Raw genomic sequence first — 19091 nt, 5'->3', positions numbered from 1 at the left:
GTTGGTCTGTGCAGGCTACCGAGCTGGCAAGAGCTCCTGACAAAAGCTCCAAGCACACAACCTCCTGCCCCTCCTTATAATCTGACTGTATCTCTCACATCTCCTGACTGCTGCTAACATAGCACTGCCTCTCATAGAGTTATAAACTATTTAAACAAGGGTCACCAGCCTGATTTTTCTTCTTTCCTATTCTTCATGTACTCTTTACTTCATTACTGTATCACTCTCTGACTATGAATTCTATTTCCATTCCCAATCTAAAAGCGTTACGTCATAGCTATAGGGCAGCGATGGGGCAAACTAACCATGATAAAGCTAGCTGAGTATCACATCAAACACGGGGTCTCCTGGTGCTGAAACTGACCTGGTCGTGGAGATGTATTTATTCGGAAAGATAGAAGCTGGCAACATCTGTGTTACGTTTTACTGCAGTCATAAATGACCACTAACCACCTGCGCAGTCTTATGACGTAGCACTTCTTCACGTTTCTCAAGGGATGCTTAAGGAATGAGTAAATAAAGGAGTTTTATTAAAGGAATATCTACTCTGCATGATCCATGCTTCATAGGCATTCCTAACTGAATAGGGGTCATACCCTATAAAAAATGTAGATCGGAGATACAGTATCTCACAAAAGTGAGTACACCTCTCACATTTTTGTAAATATGTTACTATATCTTTTCATGTGACAACACTGAAGAAATTACACTCTGCTATAATGTAAAGTAGTAAGTGTACCGCCTGTATAACAGTGTAAATTTGCTGTCCCCTCAAAATAACTCAAGACACACCCAATAATGTCTAAACCGTTGGCAACAAAAGTGAGTACACCCCTAAGTGGAAATGTCCAAATTGGGCCCAAAGTGTCAATATTTTGTGTGGCCACCATTATTTTCCAGCACTGCCTTAACCCTCATGGGCATGGAGTTCACCAGAGCTTCACAGGTTGACACTGGAGTCCTCTTTCACTCCTCCATGATGACATCACGGAGCTGGTGGATGTTAGAGACCTTGCGCTCCCACACCTTCAAGGATGCCCCACAGATGCTCAATAGGGTTTAGCTCTGGAGACATGCTTGGCCAGTCCATCACCTTTACCTTCAGCTTCTTTAGCAAGGCAGTGGTTGTCTTGGAGGTGTGTTTGGGGTCGTTATTGGGGCCCAGTCTCGAAGGGAGGGGATCATGCTCTGCTTCCATATGTCACAGTACATGTTGACATTCATAGTTCCCTCAATGAACTGTAGCTCCCCAGTGCCGGCAGCACTCATGCAGGCCCAGACCATGACACTCCCACCACCATGCTTGACTGTAGGCAAGACACACTTGTCTTTATACCTGGTTGCCCATCTGAACCAAATACGATTATCTATGTCTCATCGGACCACAGGACATGGTACCAGTAATCCATGTCCTTAGTCTGCTTGTCTTCAGCAAACTGTTTGCGGGCTTTCTTGTGCATCATCTTTAGAAGAGGCTTCCTCCTGGGACGACAACCATGCAGACCAATTTGATGCAGTGTTTGGTCTAAGCACTGACAGGCTGCCCTTCCCCCCCTTGAACCTCTGCAGCCATGCTGGCAGCACTCATACGTCTATTTCCCAAAGACAACCTCTGGATATGACGCTGAGCATGTGCACTCAACTTCTTTGGTCGACCATGGCAAGGCCTGTTATGAGTGGAACCTGTCCTGTGAGACCACTATATGGTCTTGCCCACCGTGCTGCAGCTCAGTTTCAGGGTCTTGGCAATCTTCTTATAGCCTAGGCCAGGCATAGGCAACCTTCGGCACTCCAGATGTTTTGGACTACACATCCCATGATGCTTTGCCAGCATTATGGGTGTAAGAGCATTATGGGGGATGTAGTCCACAACATCTGGAGTGCCGAAGGTTGCCTATACCTGGCTTAGGCCATCTTTATGTAGAGTAACAATTATTTTGTTCAGATCCTTAGAGAGTTCTTTGCCATGATGTGCCATGTTGAACTTCCAGTGACCAGTATGAGAGAGTATGAGATCGATTACACCAAATTTAACACACCTGCTCCCCATTCACACCTGAGACCTCGTAACACTAATGAGTCACATGACACCGGTGAAGGAAAATGGCTAATTGGGCCCAATTTGGACTTCTCCACATTGGGGTGTACTCACTTTAGTTGCCAACGGTTTTTAGACATTAATGGCTGTGTGTTAAGTTATTTTGATGGGACAGCAAATGTACATTATTATACAGGCTGTACACTTACTACTTTACATTGTAGCAGAGTGTCATCTCTTCAGTGTTGTCACATGAAAAGATATAATAAAAGATTTACAAAAATGTGAGGGGTGTACTCACTTTTGTGAGCTACTGTACCTTTTTAGCTTTTTCAGCAATTAATTAAAACGGGAGAAATATATTGATTGTGCATGGGAGTCCATGTAAGAATAATTGCAAAATGAACTAAGGTTCTGAGAAATATATAGATCTCTAAATACGTTTGAATCACAACTCCCTGGATTCTTGGCTGATCTTTCACTGAGGTTCATGGGAGCTGTACTTGAAATTCATTTGAAAAAAATCTGAGTTTAACAAATATCCCTGTAGGTTACCACCACTGATCCTCTCCTATTGCTCTTCCTTTGTCTTCTTGCATTACCAGCAAGTCTTCCAGAAACATACAATAAGAGTAATTGTAGCTTCCCATCTGGGAATCAGATGTTCCTATTCCAGCTTTACACAGAGTGGCTACTGGGGTTAAAGACTCTAAACTGAGAATGGACTCTAAACTGTTCTCACTCACATTCCCACACATGTCAGCTTTCATCTTCTCATTCTTGCGCTGCTCTCCGTTGATGTACATGGAACTGGAGTTCTTCTCTGTCTTGTAAGTTTTTTCTTCCCCCGAGTAGCGGTTGGAGTACCCATTCCTGGAGCTGTCATTCTGCTTCAAGCTGTTCTGAGTCCTGGTTCCTACACTCTTCATTGCAAACTCTTGGTCATTGGCTACGCCGCTGCCGACACTTCCCATAGTGCCCTGGGATGGAGAGTCAGATGATCTACTGGCGAAAGAGTGGAAGGACTCTTGGCTCTGGAAGGCTGTGTCACTGTGGACGGATCTTGCCTCTAGCTTTGCCATGGCTGCACCGATGGAGAGATATGATGTGAACCAGTGGCACTAAAAATAAAAAAGACACAAATACGAGTCTCATTACTTATTTGTTTTAGGAAATTGTTGCAGCAAATGACCATTACCAACAATTCCACTGGAAATAATTCTAGCTTAATACTAGGATACAGGACCAAGTTTAATTTTTAGCATAAATAGGTGTGAACGTTACATTAAGATGTATTTTTTTTTCCGTCTGTCTTCTGTGTCTATCAAAGTACTATTGGAGTTTGTGAATCATTAAAGATGTTAATGATTTGCAGAATGTTCAATGTTAATTCCCACATCTGTTAATCATTTGTTGGCTGAGAGGAACACTGGTCACTCAATACAGTGTCAGAAATTCAAAGGAAATTCAAAGCTATTTTTCCTAAAATTTAAAAATCAACTTGAATTCACACTTTTGTGAATAATCATGCAGGCGATTAAAGCAGCCAAAAACCAGACATAAACAGCTTATTGTACAGCTTTCTTCCAAGCAATTATAGATCAATATTTCAATATACACAAGAGCAGCCATAATTCAGTGATAGAACACCAATAATTATCGCCAGGGGCGTTGTTAGGTGTCAGAAAGATCTGACTTGCTAGATATCAGAAAAAGTTCATTTGTTGTTTCCTCCCACATATATTGACTTAAAATCCCCCCAAACCAGCCATTTACTATGCCCTAAGTTCATCCTGAAAATGTAATGTGTTCTATGAATCACATTTTTTATTGAATTCAGAGCAGTACATGACATATTTATATACTGCACACCTGTAATAACCACACACAATGCTGTATTGACCCTTCAACCTACTGTATTAAAACCCTGCATTCACAGTAATACCTCCACATTGTGCTGTTTAGTTAAAGGGTAATCAGTATTCCAAATACAGTATAGTGCCCTCTGGTGTGTGTCCCCGTTGCATCCCACCCATCTCCGCCATACAAAGGTTTCAAAAACTATTTTGTCACCTAGTTTTGGGTTGGCGCTGCGCCTCTTCCAACATTATCCGACAGGGTACCTAATGTACATGGGCGGCGAGCGCATTAGGTCATCCCCATAGATAATTGCCTTAATGCTTTCCTATAGGGATTTCACTGATACTGGGTGTCCACATGCAGAGTGTGAGGAAGTCCAGCGTCGCTTACAAGGCTCAAAGTTCATTAGAATGCTGGAAGCACTTCTAGTGGCTGTCTGACTGACAACCACTGCAGGCAGTATTAGTCCTCCAAAGTAATCAATGCAGTTTCTCAAAACTGCAACGCTTAACATTCCAAGACTAAGTGGGGCAGGGATACTGCACCTAGACCACTTCAATGAAATGAAGTGATATCAGTGCCTATAGTAAAATTTAACTCCAAATCTCTCCAAATCGAAGACTCTCTGAGTATTACAGGAGACTCGGGGCTAACAATGATTTGGTGCCAAAATTCAACTCAGGGCTTTTCGAGACCCCACTCAGTGCTCCAGCCCCTGTCAGTCCACTGCCCTGCAATGCTCCTAATTATCACTTAGCGTCTAAACTCATCTGGTTACTTTGGTTTCATTTAAAATATGTGAAATCTGTAAGTGCTAAAGAAATGCAGTGTTGGACTAATTATAACGCACTAATGAAATGCAAAGATTTTGAGGTTTATTAACAATGTACTCAGCACAGTGTAATAATTTTAATGCTGTATTTACTAAGAATATTCAGTGCTAGAATGATTTATTACAGTGTACTTTGCAAATACAGCACTACAATTATTAATAGATGGTTATAGGCTGTAATAAGTGGGGGGATGTAGTAAGTGGGGGGACTGATTAACAGCCAAACTGTATGCTAATGAAGTGTTATTGTGTTCTAATACAGGTATTCAAGACCCATTCTACCCATAGGCAATAATGGAGTCCACTGTGAAGCACATGGCCTTTCACCAGGCAAAACCAGTTGGGTTGTTGATTGTAACAGATACCCTGTGCCTGGTCATTAGATTTATAACATTGTTACAGTTGAACTCTCAGTACTATACCCCAAACATACGAATTTGGAAACTACCAGCTATGTTAATTTGTTCATATAACCGAACAAACAACCGAACAAACGGTCGAACGAGAGACCACCCAGACCAGTCATTTGCCGCCAATTGACTCACTGACTCTGTGTCAAACCGCAACTTCAACATTCTAAGTGGTTCACTGGGTGGCCGTCGATTCGTATGTACGAACACGTGGCGGCGGCCATCTTGTTTTGCCGAACGCGTCCAGTGGGATTTGGTCGTCGAGTATCTGGAACTGTTTCCAGGCACTTGAACTCCCGAACACCGCTGAGACTTCCAGGACCATTTATATTTGTGCTAATTCATCTGAAGGAGGCAGCGTTCGGTAAAAACACTATACGAAGGAGGCGGCACACGACCATCAAACTCATGAACACTGTGAATGGTTGTTCTGTATTTTTAAACATACGAAAAGGGACCAGCCGCACCAACTGAATGCATGGAACTATTTTGGGCAGGAGCCTCGTGTGCGGCCGGGCATAAATGGGACTTCCACCTATCTCCCGAACCCTTGAACCAAATCGTATGATTTTTCAATATGTTGGTCCCATAATTATGCCCTATCAGAAAATATAGGTTTTATGGGTATTGAATGTATGTTTATAATATTTCAGAAAATGTGTAAAAAGTTTAATTTTTTCGCTTGGAGATGATTGATTTGATACAGTAATTAACTCAATTACAGTTGCAAGAAAAAGTATGTGAACCCTTTGGAATGATATGGATTTCTGCACAAATTGGTCATAAAATGTGATCTGATCATCATCTAAGTCAGAACAATAGACAATCACAGTCTGCTTAAACTAATAACACACAAAGAATGAAATGTTGCCATGTTTTTATTGAACACACCATGTAAACATTCACAGTGCAGGTGAAAAAAGTATGTGAACCCTTGGATTTAATAACTGGTTGAACCTCCTTTGGCAGCAATAACTTCAACCAAACGTTTCCTGTAGTTGCACATCAGATGTGCACAACGGTCAGGAGTAATTCTTGACCATTCCTCTTTACAGAACTGTTTCAGTTCAGCAATATCGGGTTTAGGTCGGGACTCTCACTGGGCCACTTCAGAAGGCGTATTTTCTTCTGTTTAAGCCATTCTGTTGTTGATTTACTTCTATGCTTTGGGTCATTGTCCTTTTGCAACACCCATCTTCTGTTGAGCTTCAGGTGGTAGACAGATGGCCTTCAGTTCTCCTGCAAAATGTCTTGATAAACTTGGGAATTCATTTTTCCTTCGATGATAGCAATCCATCCAGGCTCTGACGCAGCAAAGCAGCCCCAAACCATGATGCCCCCACCACCATACTTCACAGTTGGGATGAGGTTTTGATGTTGGTGTGCGGTGCCTCTTTTTCGCCACACATAGTGTTGTTTGTTTCTTCCAAACAACTCAACTTTGGTTTCATCTGTCCACAGAATATTTTGCCAGTACTGCTGTGGAATATCCAGGTGCTCTTGTGCAAACTGTAAACGTGCAGCAATGTTTTGTTTGTACAGCAGTGGCTTCCTCTGTGGTATCCTCCCATTAAATCCATTCTTGTTTAGTGTTTTACGTATTGTAGATTTGCTAACAGGGATGTTAGCATTTGCCAGTGACTTTTGTAAGTCGTTAGCTGACACTCTAGGATTCTTCTTCACCTCATTGAGCAGTCTGCGCTGTGCTCTTGCAGTCATCTTTACCGGGACGGCCACTCCTAGGGAGAGTAACAGCAGTGCTGAACTTTCTCCATTTATAGACAATTTGTCTCACCATGGACTGATGAACAGCAAGGCTTTTGGAGATACTTTTATAACCCTTTCCAGCTTTATGCAAGTCAACAATTCTTAATCGTAGGTCTTCTGAGAGCTCTTTTTTGCGAGGCATCATTCACATCAGGCAATGCTTCTTGTGAAAAGCAAACCCAGAACTGGTGTGTGTTTTTTATAGGGCAAGGCAGCTGTAACCAACACCTCCAATCTCATCTCATTGATTGAACTCCAGTTTGCTGACATCTCACTCCAATTAGCTTTTGGAGATGTCATTAGTCTAGGGGTTCACATACTTTTTCCACCTGCACTGTGAATGTTTACATAGTGTGTTCAATAAAAACATGGCAACATTTCATTCTTTGTGTGTTATTAGTTTAAGCAGACTGTGAGTGTCTATTGTTGTGACTTAGATGATGATCAGATCACATTTTATGACCAATTTGTGCAAAAATCCATATCATTCCAAAGGGTTCACATACTTTTTCTTGCAACTGTATCTCCTAAGCAGAGGGGAGGAATTTTATGTAATAAATGGAAGTGTTTAACTTTGTACACTATTGGCTGTTAAGTGTATTTTTCGGTGCCCCACAAGGTCCAGTAACCTTGTGGGAAAAGTTGCATAAAAGGCCAGCCTAGCATATTAAACTCTCAGATCTGCTTAACCCTCAATACGTAGCCTCGTCTCATGTTTGTAGGGAACCTGCTTCCAGCTAAACACTAGCTCTTGTAAGAGCTCTGCTATTCTTTCTCTACTGCAGCACAGTCTCTCGCAAGGGAAAAGGACGTCTCCAACGGCATACACCCTTCTGATACACAGGGTGGCCGTTACATTGATAAACTCCTCCTCCATTCCCTTCCAGTGCAATCACCCTTCCCCCAGGAGGCACTCTGGTTCTGTTACATCCTAAGGGATTGACTGAGGGAAGTGTGTCCGGCAGAAGGAAGGGCTAACCTGTTAAAAGCCCTGTGAATAGCACATTCTCTCTCTCTTTGAATTCACCCTCCTCACTCTCTCTCTATTCCCTCCCCCCACTATACACACCCTCTCTCTCTTACTCTCAGCTGATGATCAATGGAGTGGTAACTGTATCACGTGTCTATGCCTGTTTTCTATGTTAATTTAGTTTACTTTCCATTCAATCAATGACTAGTTTTGGTAGCAGCATTTACTAGCCTAATTCAAATGTATATGTATTGTTTGCTCTGTTGATTAGCCTCTTAATAAATATTATTAAATTGCCTAAAGCAAGGAGTGTGGACTCTGACTTTACACTCGGTTTTTAAGTTATTATTTTTTGTTAATAATGTTATTATTAATTCCAAATTTACTCCAACTTACGTATTACAGTTTATTTCATAGGCTGCAATGTAAACACTAGCATTTCTCAGAAAAGGTAGTGATTACAGTGCTGAACTTGCAGAGTTGACATATTTTATAAGGAAAAACAAACTGGAAGAAGGATCTCTTAACATTATTTAAGAATCCAGTAGAACAGTAGAAACCAGTAGTTTACAAAACTTCTGTAAATATCCACTTAAAGAATTTAAAAGGTAGAGGCAAACACCTTTTGTAAACGCAAACCTTTTAAGGGCAAAACAGCTTCCAAATGGATTAAAAAGTTCAAAATGGGGGCGGGGCCAAGCAGCCGAGCTGAATGGCCGCAAATTCTCTGAACTCCTACCAAGGAACCCACAAATATACCTCACAAGACCCTAAAACCGAGCAATCCACAACTGGGGAACCCCCCATGAGACAGTGAACACACCATGGGTCGCAAATCTAAAAAGATTAAGCCTGATAAGCCTCGGATGGGCTTTGATATCATCGACATGCTGCGGCAGGCAAGTGGAACGACAAGGCCAAAGATGGCCGACTACCCAGTAACGTACTCTGACCTCTCCCACGATATGTCCCCTGATGAGGAAAACGAGAATTCCCCTACGAACCCAAGGGTAGTACAAAAGCACAACAAACAAGACGGTGCACCAGTAACGGCGGCAGTGCTGAAGGCACTCCTGGCTGATGTCCAGAAGAGCATCCAAACAGACGTCGCTTTACTCCGCACAGACTAGCAGACTAGCGGTAGTAGAGGCCACGTCCGATAGCCAAGCCCAACAGATTGCCACACTTCAAGAGGCGGTCAAGGGGCTCCAGCGACACAGCGAGCAGACTGAACGCCGCTTCTCCGCCTTAGAAGACTGGAGGCGGAAAAATAATATTAAAATTAGGGGCATCTTGGCCGAAGTGCAGACAGCGGAATTACCGCACTTCCTAAGGCGCCTTTTGGGCACTATCCTCGCCCCACGGCAAGGCAAACTAGTGGGAATAGATGGATTCTTCCAGGTGCCAAAATCCCCACGAGCACCGGAAAAGGTACCAAGGGACCTGGTTCTCCAGCTGATGAGCGGGAAAGACAAAGCAGCGGTGATGGCGGCGGTCAGAAACCACGCGCCATACAAATTTGAAGATATGTCTCTTACCTTCTTCCCAGACCTGTCGGGGAGCACGCTGGCTTGGAGAAGATCGCTCCGACCGTTTACATCACTCCGTTTACATCACTTCCGTACCTTAATGTTCCAGCATAGGGGAATCAAGCTCCAGATAAGGGACCTCGAGGAGGCAAAGGCCACACTGCCCACCCTTAACTTGCCCCCTGATGCCCTGGCACCGGCCGGGGCAGGAGAGGCAGCCCGCACTCCACACCAGTGGAACCCGGAAACAGTGATCCCCTTCTCCCCCCGACGGCTAAAAAAGGGAGGATACACAGCAGCCACCACTTGAGGACACTATGGGGACGGACAGTTATCTGATACCAAGTCCTCAAACACTGCCTAGGGCAGCAGTTAACATTACTGATTTCTCTGTTAATTTTTTTTTACACATTTTGGTTCCAGCATAGCTAAAGCACACACATATGAGAGCTCACATACAAATAGCTCACCCAAAGCTCGACAGCCTACCTTGAGCCGCACACATCCCCCCCCCTCCCCCCCCCCTCCCCCACATGCCTCTGGTAACCGGTGTACACAAAATATCAACTTGATTAGTGCTGGAGGCACACATCAGTGAACCACTAACCCACTCCGGAACAAACACTAGCCGAGACGGATACTATAATGCGAATGACAACACCTCTGCAACCTAGTTAGACCCAGGTCACAGCACACCAGTGATAATTACTAGAGTCCGGAGATAGACAGCCAACTCTTAATCATCACACATAGCCTGCTACACATAATACTCCACCACAGCGACAACACCTAACAATTAAAAATGTGCTATTCATATGCATTCCATGCTACCGTTGTTCTTTGAATGTTCTTAAAACGTTTGGTATAGCTATTGTGGCATACCGAATTTGTCTGTTAATATGTGCACAACATAAATAAAGAATAAAAAAAAAAAAGAAAAGTTCAACTTGCATTATCAAAAATATTTTCAATCACCATAATACTTATGATAAAAAATATTCCTTCCTGGATACAGACAAGCCTGATACCTCACGTAGTCAAAGCAGCTGAAGCACCTGTTATAGAAGATCCCTGATTAAATGGGATGATCTTCTTGTGGTTTTGCTATAAGGAGTTTAAAACTTTAATTGTCAAAGGGGCCAGGGTATGCCGCTGTTGACTTCTTAATTAAACCCTCCTGGGTGGCTAGTACTTGGCAAGCCACTAGACTCCCCTAAAATATTACCCTACCAAACCCTGAAACTCTGAAAGTCTCATGTGAAGCAAGACTTGCTAGTTAGAGCACTTTGATTGGGTGGTTTTGATGCCAACCAATCACAAGGCTCTTTATGATCATTGGGTGCGGTGGGGGGTGCTTTATAAAGGCTTTTTTTTTTCCTTGAGAGCTCAGTCTGCATTGAGCCTTCAGCCAATCAGGTGTGAAGGTGAGAAGATTGTTTCTTTTTCAGAATTGTTTTTCAAATTGTGTAGATTCTGTTTTTTAATTAGTTGAGTTAGGATATTTAAAGGGTTACTCCAACCCTTTGCCATTATATATACACAAGATCCGGCGCACTCACTTATCCACTAAACAGCAACTTCAAAGCGCACATATTGCATTCGTTTTTTTTTGTTTTGTTTTTTTAAACACCTAATCTAGGCAAAAATAATGGGAGTTTAATTACAGCATATGATCACACATTGCATAAGCCTGCCACAACGTCAATGTACCCCATCTTTGGCAGGGCATAATACTGCAGGGCATGATCTATACATAAGCTCAAGTTGTTTTGGTGACTATAATGTACCTTTAACTAATTAATTTGTCTGTTAACAATTGTGTAACCTTGTAACATCATAATGTTCTTTTAGCATCCCCAGAAATCTTTATAAATGTAAAAGATGGAAAACAGATCACACTACAGCTTAGTTTCAAGCTGACATTCCCATTGAGTTTTTCTTTTCACAGAAAGTTACTCCAGACATTTTTTCGCTTTAATAACTTTCCAAGTGCGCAAAGTTTAGAGTCTTTTTAGGTTTTTCACAGCTATGAACTTTTGGCTTCCCTTCTCGTACACCTCCCTGCCATGTACCAGTCTCTGTGCTGTCAGAATCAATTTCTCTGACTCGAGATTCCTCCAGTTAAATGTCTTGAGAAATTGCTGTGGATGAAAGCGAGTTGAAGAAAAGGTTATGTTTGCTCCTGTTGAGAGATTTCTCATCTCGCTTGAAGGTGGGGGATTTTGTCAGAACTTAAAATGTGCTGATGTTGAACATCGCCATTACCCAATCTCTGCCAAAATTAACAGGCTCTTCTGAGAGAAAGTAGGTTAAAAATGCAGTCTAGTGTATAGATAATTGCATCCATTTTTCATTATTTCAAGGCAAATATAATCCCACTTGGCTCACAGCAAAGACAGACGGCAAATCAATTGAAGACAGGAAAAAAAAATAACAACAAAAAAAAAACAATAAAGTAAGCAAAATTAACACAGTTGTTTAAAATTCAATTGTAACAATAGATTTGGACATTCTGTATTTACTAAGACAAATGAAATAGGAAGAGTTTCTTTGTGGACCTAAGGCTGGCCAATGTGCTTTGTGGAGTAAAGGCTAGCCAACGTGCTAACACATCTACAGATTTAAAAAAAAAAAAAAAAAAACTGTCAAAATATCCACAGCCATAGGCTGCATGTGGGACCTAGTACATTAGTATTCATGTCTCAATACTGTCGTTTATCTGGATAAACTATATGAAACATCCAACAAAAGTAAATTAAATTTTACAGACATATCTTTACAATGACCAAATAAGGACCCCACCAATGGACATTTCAAGTCTGTATCACCACTGGCTGCAAGTGGGAAATAGTATATTGCTGTTCAAGCCTCATTAGCCTTTTTCTGGATAAACTACATGGAAAATCCAAAAAAGTCAAATGCAATATGTGACCGAATACCCCTGTCACTTGTGCCCGTACCAGAAACAACAACCTGCATGCTTGTCACTTGTTTTATTTCCCCATTGTCGTCCAAAGACTATTGTCATTACCCCTGGCACACATCACCTTCCCCTCCTGGCCAACGGACTAACAGTACTCTTTTCCTAACTATAACCGGAGTCCAGACACCGAAAATACTTCAGCGAGACCTAGGTACAACTCCTCTGGAACTCCGGTCCGGCCGCGGTTAGCCCCAAATCCCGGTTAACTTCCAGTCTAGTTTATCCCCACTTTCCTTGCAGCCACAAGAGTGTTTTTTGGAGGGAAGGTGCCTCAGACTATGTATTAGAATTGCTCCTTGGGTTGGGAGCCAGAGGGAGCACCCCTTACTTCATCCGCAGGAGCTACTGACATTTGACAGGCCACAGCCTTATTTATTACGGAACTCTTTTGGGCATGGATCACGTGTGCGGTCATTTCAAAACTTTACCCCGGTGGCGTTTTGTTATTTCTTCATGGATCTGGGTGCTGTTTGGTCAAAAAGGGCGCTTAGACCAGGGCTATCCAGGGACATATAATGTGTGCATGTTTTATTATGTTTTGGGGGCATTTTTGTATGAGGCTCTCAATATTTTTTACAATTACTCAATAAGCTCCACACCAGCTTTCAAATGTATTGAGGACTTTGCTTTGTTTTCATTGCATGTCCTATTTCCTGGGGCAGTGGGCTTTTAAATTTGAGTATGTTTTTAAAGGTTTCTTCAGGATCAATTTTTTTAAAGTGACAAGATAGATTTATTACCATTTTATGCATTTTAAGGAAAATATATTTCACAGAATGCCACCTGTCCAACAAGCCCCATGTGAGCCACAAAGCAGTAGGTCACAAAACCTCAGAGAACATGCTAGTGTTGCAACATGCGTCAAACTACCGGTACATCTGGAAGCAATATCAGAACAAGAACTGTTTGATTGCGAACTTAATGAAATTGGTTTCCATGGTCAAATAAACACACGTGACCCCAATTTCACTGCTGAACCCTGCCATATGCATAATTATTGGCAGTGAAGTTCAGTAGATAGCTTTTTTTTTATTATTATTTTTTGGGCAAAGCTGGTTAATTAATACAGAGAATGAATAACCCTAATTTGTTGACCTGGGGAAGGAACGAACTCCAAGGAAATCAGGGAAAACTAGAAGTTGCTTAACAGATTTTTATTTTATCTCTGAATGCTGAGCACATTAAATACTACAATGGGACTATGAATAGCAGGGACCTTTGGAAGATAGATATTCATAATAACCCAATTTACACAGTCATTAGTTTTCAACCAAGTGTCCAATACAGTTACAATAACACACACTAATATTCACAACTAAATTGACCACTGAATTTCAAATCTGGCACGGAATCTGTAGCACTTGTGGAGCCAGAGCAAAGCAATGCAGAGGCTTCTTCCCAACTTTCCAGTTTATCGACCAACAGAAGAGTTAAAGTATGAAAAATATTTTGTACGTTACCTGCCATCCAATGCCACTGGAATCAAGATATCATTAAAGAGGCAAAATCTTAAAGAACAGAACTCTTAAAGGAACACTATAGGTACAGGAACACAAACATGTATTTCTGACCATATAGTGCAAAACCCACCATTTAGGTTGCTTACCCCCACTTAGCCCCATTAAAAGTTAATACAACTCACTTTATTTCCAGCGCGCATCCGCTGGTGCTGGCCCCGCCCCTTTGGTGACATCATCAGCATTGCCGGTTTTTAGCCAATCCAATGCTTTCCCATGGGAAAGGGGGCAGGGCCAAATATCATTTCACTGAAAAGACAGTGTTTGCATGAAAATGCCTGCATAAAATGATTATACTCACGAGAACAACTACATTAAGCTGTAGTTGTTCTGGTGACTATAGTGTCCCTTTAACATATGTTAGCAAAGTTTGCCACTAGAAAAATAGAAATCACATTATAAAGACATGCTACATGCAGTAACACTGAACTACGAGTTTAAATACATTTCAATATTTTCTTCTTAAAATGGAGTTGGAACTGAAAGGCAAATATTTTATGATCCTGGAACAGTCATACACAACAAATATAACATGGGGCAAGGGGTAAATGGAAAAAAAAGGTTTTGTCCAGGGAAATACAGAGGAATTGGCAACAATGATAATCATTGCATTACTAGTTAAAGGAACACTATAGGCACCAAGATGACTTCATCTCATTGAAGTGGTCTAGGTGCAGTGTCCCTGTCCTCCTGAACCCTCACTTCCTCAAGTCGCCCAAAGTCACACTGGTCTATGCCAATTCTGCTGACTGCACTGGTGGACATCTTATAATTTTGAATTGAAGCAAGTATGTACCTTTCATCTACAGCACTTGGCTGACCACTGCGTCTACGTTCCTCAACCTTACCCCTTTCTTGTGGTTCTTCAGAAGATCATTACAGTGCAGTGTTAAGACTGTCTCTAGTGGCTGTCTACCAGACACCAGACACATCATGGTTTGTTAGGATTAAGATACAATATGCAGTCATTTCTGGAGAGTGGATTAGCCATAGTGCTTGTGTCCCTCTCTCCAATTTAACTACAGACACAAATGTAGAATGTGCAAAAAGATTCTTAGTCGATAAAACATTTTCTTAATGTTCCAATTTAAAAATGTTGCAATTAGGAAGTTAACGTCCTCAATAAACATTTTTTGTAAACAAAAAAAAATTACAAATGTTGAAACTTGGATTCTTTCGCCAGCACAGTTAATGTGTAAACCATTCATGCCTAACACATTGATCTGGGAAGAAACTCGTTTTTCCAGCTTGACACACGAACACATCAAACAGATTTAGAGTAACCGAGAAAAACTGAGCTAGTTTGTTCTAAACGAGGCAAGCTAATAAAATGGCAGACATGCCCCCAATGAGGACATAGATTCAGTATATATTTTTTTTATAATTATCTATTTTATGTCTGGCACAATATACAGAGAAATGCACATCTCATAATTATAGATTATTGCTATAACGGTTTTATAGTCTGACAAATTGTTGTGAAAGAGGATTAGTATTATAAATTGTGAGGAGCAGATAAGGCTGCAAATTAAAGAGGGAATAACAGAAAAAGGAATGGTGGGGAGAGAGAGAGATAAACCTTACTTCTGGAATAGGGCTTTCATTAGGAGACACTAAAGGAAGTGTTACGCTATTCTGAAATATCAACTGTGGTAAAGCTCACAAAATAAAATGAACATCAACTGTCAAAGACAATATCACCTCCTCAATTATTAGATAATACAAAACATGAACTGACAAAGACAATTCTTTACATATTTTGCCATTTATTTTGTTTAATGTTTAAAGTGGTAGCAACTACCCTTTTATATGCGGATCAGAACACTCTGATAAATCACCTTTTTCTGTGTCCATAAATGTAACATACCGCGATTAAAGGGTTACTCCAACCACCATGAGCACTTCTGCTTTTAGCCGGTACAAGAGTAGTTGTACACCTCAGCCTCCATCTCAAAACTCAACATCTAAAGTCTGCAATACAACACAGAGGTCTTTTGGAACCAAGTGCTTTGGTCTGATGAAGTAAAAGTCAACTCTTTAGTTACAGTCATCAATGGTACATTTAGGGGAAAAAAGAGGAGAAACATTACCAAGTGGAAGGATCTTTAAGGATGTTGTGACTTCTGGTGGCACAGGAATATCGTGGCGGTGGATGGAGGAAAGGATTATACTAAATAGCAACAAACCCTTTAAGCTAATGTCCCAGGGAAGAAACCGAAGCTAAAAAGGGTTGGATATTCCAACCAGACAATGATCCAAAACATATGTCAAAATCAAACATGAACCATTTCAAGATATAAAAGATAACTGTTTTAAATTGGTGTTCGCAGATTTGAATGTTATAAAATATTTCTGAGTTGATTTCAAAATACAGTGAATGAGAGACATCCTAATGATATTTCTGACCTAGTATTCTGTAAAGTTGAATGGGGATATATTTTTAAAAGCCATCTCTTTAGAAGTAACTTCTATGTCACAAACCTATCTCTTGCTTTCTCTTAAAGGGACACTACAGGCACCCAGACCACTTCATCTCATTGAAGTGGTCTGGGTGCAATGTCCCCGTCCCCCTTAACGCTGCAATGTTATTTATTGCAGTTTCTGATAAACTGCAATAATTACATTGCAGGGTTACGACTACCTCTGGTGGCTGTCAATCACCCACTTGAGGCACTTCCTACTTGTTAAGCAACGTTAGGTACGCTGGACATCCTCGCACACCATTGCAGCACCTCCACCACCTCCCTGTCAGAATGCAGTCATTAAGTTCGATCAACAAAATTTGCTGTAGAGTGTACGCGGAACAATTTACAGTTCTAATGCAGAGATGCCAAGAGACAGAATGGAAGATGATTACGTTTCTGTGCAGGGTAACAACCAATATCCAATCAAATTAAACTTTATATTTCATTGCTCAGTCCAGAAAAAAGCAGGTTGTTGGGGACTTATAGACAGCACTGTCTCGCAATGTACAACACATCCATTTGTTTATCTGTCTTATCCATCTGTCTTTCTGCCATCCTAGCTAATTAAATCCATTATCTAAATTTAACGAGCATATACTTTAATTACATACAATAATATAAAGTAGATTTTAAGTATTTCAAGTATCAATGATTGCTCCCTGTTCCTTCAACCTGTATTTAGGATATCTGGAATAGCCCACATCTGTACATAATGTCTTGCATTCTTTTTTTTTTCTTCCAAAAGTTGCTATGCCAGAACAGTACTGTTCTCTGGTTACACTAATCCCCTGGGTACCTACCTGCCTGCACAGGAGATCTCTGCTGGTTAAACCCCGTAAGAGCAGGTGGTCCTTCCTACTGCTTCCTTCAGATGTTCTGTACTGGAGGGGTCTACGTTAGGCACTAACTGGACCTGTAATATTTTTACATTGTGCTCATGTACATACCACACATTCTTTGGGCCTCAGAAGGGTCACGTGTCTGGCACAACTGAGAAAAAAAAATTCAACGCTAAACAAAACTAGAATAAACAAGAATCAAGGTGATGAGCACAGATAACAAAAATACACACATGGAGTGTTATTTTTCCCAGGGCTAGTTCAAGTAGGAGTTCAACGTTCTAAACAGAAATACACGAATTTCAGAAACATTTCTGCTTAGAGTAAAACAGTAGCAGAAAGCAGAATTCTGTGATCGTATAGTAAGCAGATAAGGGTGAGGACTCAAGGGTAGCACTGTACAAACATTTAAGATTAACTATTAAAAAGGCTCACAGTGGGAGCATGTACCAATCTACATTCAGTTTATGACATAACAGTCATTATTATCAGCATATACCGCAACACCTTACTATTATAGAGAGGGGATATTAGAGGTAAAGAAGAACCTGATGAAACAAGCTTATAATCTATGAGAAAGGGAGATACATTATTATTATTTATAAAGCGCCAACAAATTCCGCAGAGCTGTAAATGGTTAAATAAATATATATTATATCTTGCCCAAGACTCTTACTGGGATTCAAAGATAGATTTTCCAGTTCGAAGGCAGTGATGTTACGAGTGACCTAACCAGTGAGCTGCCGGTAAGTGCTTAGAAGTTTATTTTTATCTGCATGACTGCAGTTTATTTGTACACCCCAGATGTGTTTGACTCACACAGCCCCATGGGAGTCATTGCATAGTGTTTTAAGACTTATGTTAACCTGTATGTCTCTGTCACCATGGTGAAATAATTATTATGGATGTGGTTAAAAGAGATTAGAACACTGAGGTACCTTGTCCATCTACTTCAAAACAAGCAGAACACATGCCAATACTGATCCAATACAGACTCAAGAAACATGCTAATATTCCTCTCCTGTTGTATTTAGATTGGGAATACCATATATACTGTTGTTTTGTACTACATTGCATAGTAGCTTTGCACCTGTATTTTTATAAATAATGGTTCATAGTTCATAAATTACTATTATGGTATCTGGAAATGTGGTGAAACACACGGCTTGTTATGCACGAATTGTGGAATATTTATAGCACTCCAATTGGTTGTACAGTGGGGCATTTTTTGTATTATGTATTTCTTTTTACATTCTTAATTTTTCTAGTGCAGTGATAAACAGACAAGCTTGTATTGACAAAAACAGACAAGCTTTACTAAAAACAAGTTTATGTCAAACATGCCGCTCTTTGTTGTTTTTTTAAATTAAATAAAAATAAAATAGAATCAAGCAAAATAAACAACTTGTTAGAGAGCATAAGAAGTAAATGTATAACATATTGTAACGTTGGTTGGGTGTCGAGAACACAGCTAGATAAAGTAGACAATTATTTCAATTATTCCCACAAGGCCCTGTAGAGCATTATATGAAAAAGAGGAACTGTGTCGATAGACCAAATTATTACTTGATGCTAAAAGGAATTTATGCAAATAAAGTGCCCCAGCAATACTATCCTGTCGGGAAAGGATCAGAGGCCAGGGAAGTGGAGAGTTCGTAAAGAGATACCCATTGTGTCCCCATCACTGGGCCCAGAATCTCTCAACATTGAAGGACAGGGCTGCCCAACTCCTAGGACTGCTCCCATTTTGCGGTGTTCCAGGCAACACCCTTGAGCCATAGCTGTGTCTGCTTGATGGTTTGTTGCGGTATTCCTTCCGTTTCTTTAGGGCTGTCTTGGTGCAGGTGAACCCACATGCCTGAAGCCTGCAGAAAATCAGCC

General features: G+C 40.9%; 1 protein-coding gene across 1 annotated transcript in view; it reads right to left on the bottom strand.

Moving 5' to 3' along the window:
* The window catches only part of LZTS3 (leucine zipper tumor suppressor family member 3), a 95849-nt gene that overhangs the window by 13890 nt on the left and 62868 nt on the right, over nucleotides 1-19091 (bottom strand). The window contains exon 2 of the mRNA XM_063457598.1: nucleotides 2785-3159. Within this exon, the coding sequence (XP_063313668.1) occupies nucleotides 2785-3120 (336 nt within the window). The 5' untranslated portion in view covers nucleotides 3121-3159. The remainder of the gene's footprint in view (nucleotides 1-2784; nucleotides 3160-19091) is intronic.

Source organism: Pelobates fuscus, chromosome 6 (genome assembly GCF_036172605.1).
Source record: "Pelobates fuscus isolate aPelFus1 chromosome 6, aPelFus1.pri, whole genome shotgun sequence".
NCBI classification, from domain to species: Eukaryota; Metazoa; Chordata; class Amphibia; order Anura; family Pelobatidae; genus Pelobates; species Pelobates fuscus.
This window is presented reverse-complemented; position numbering and strand designations above follow the sequence as displayed.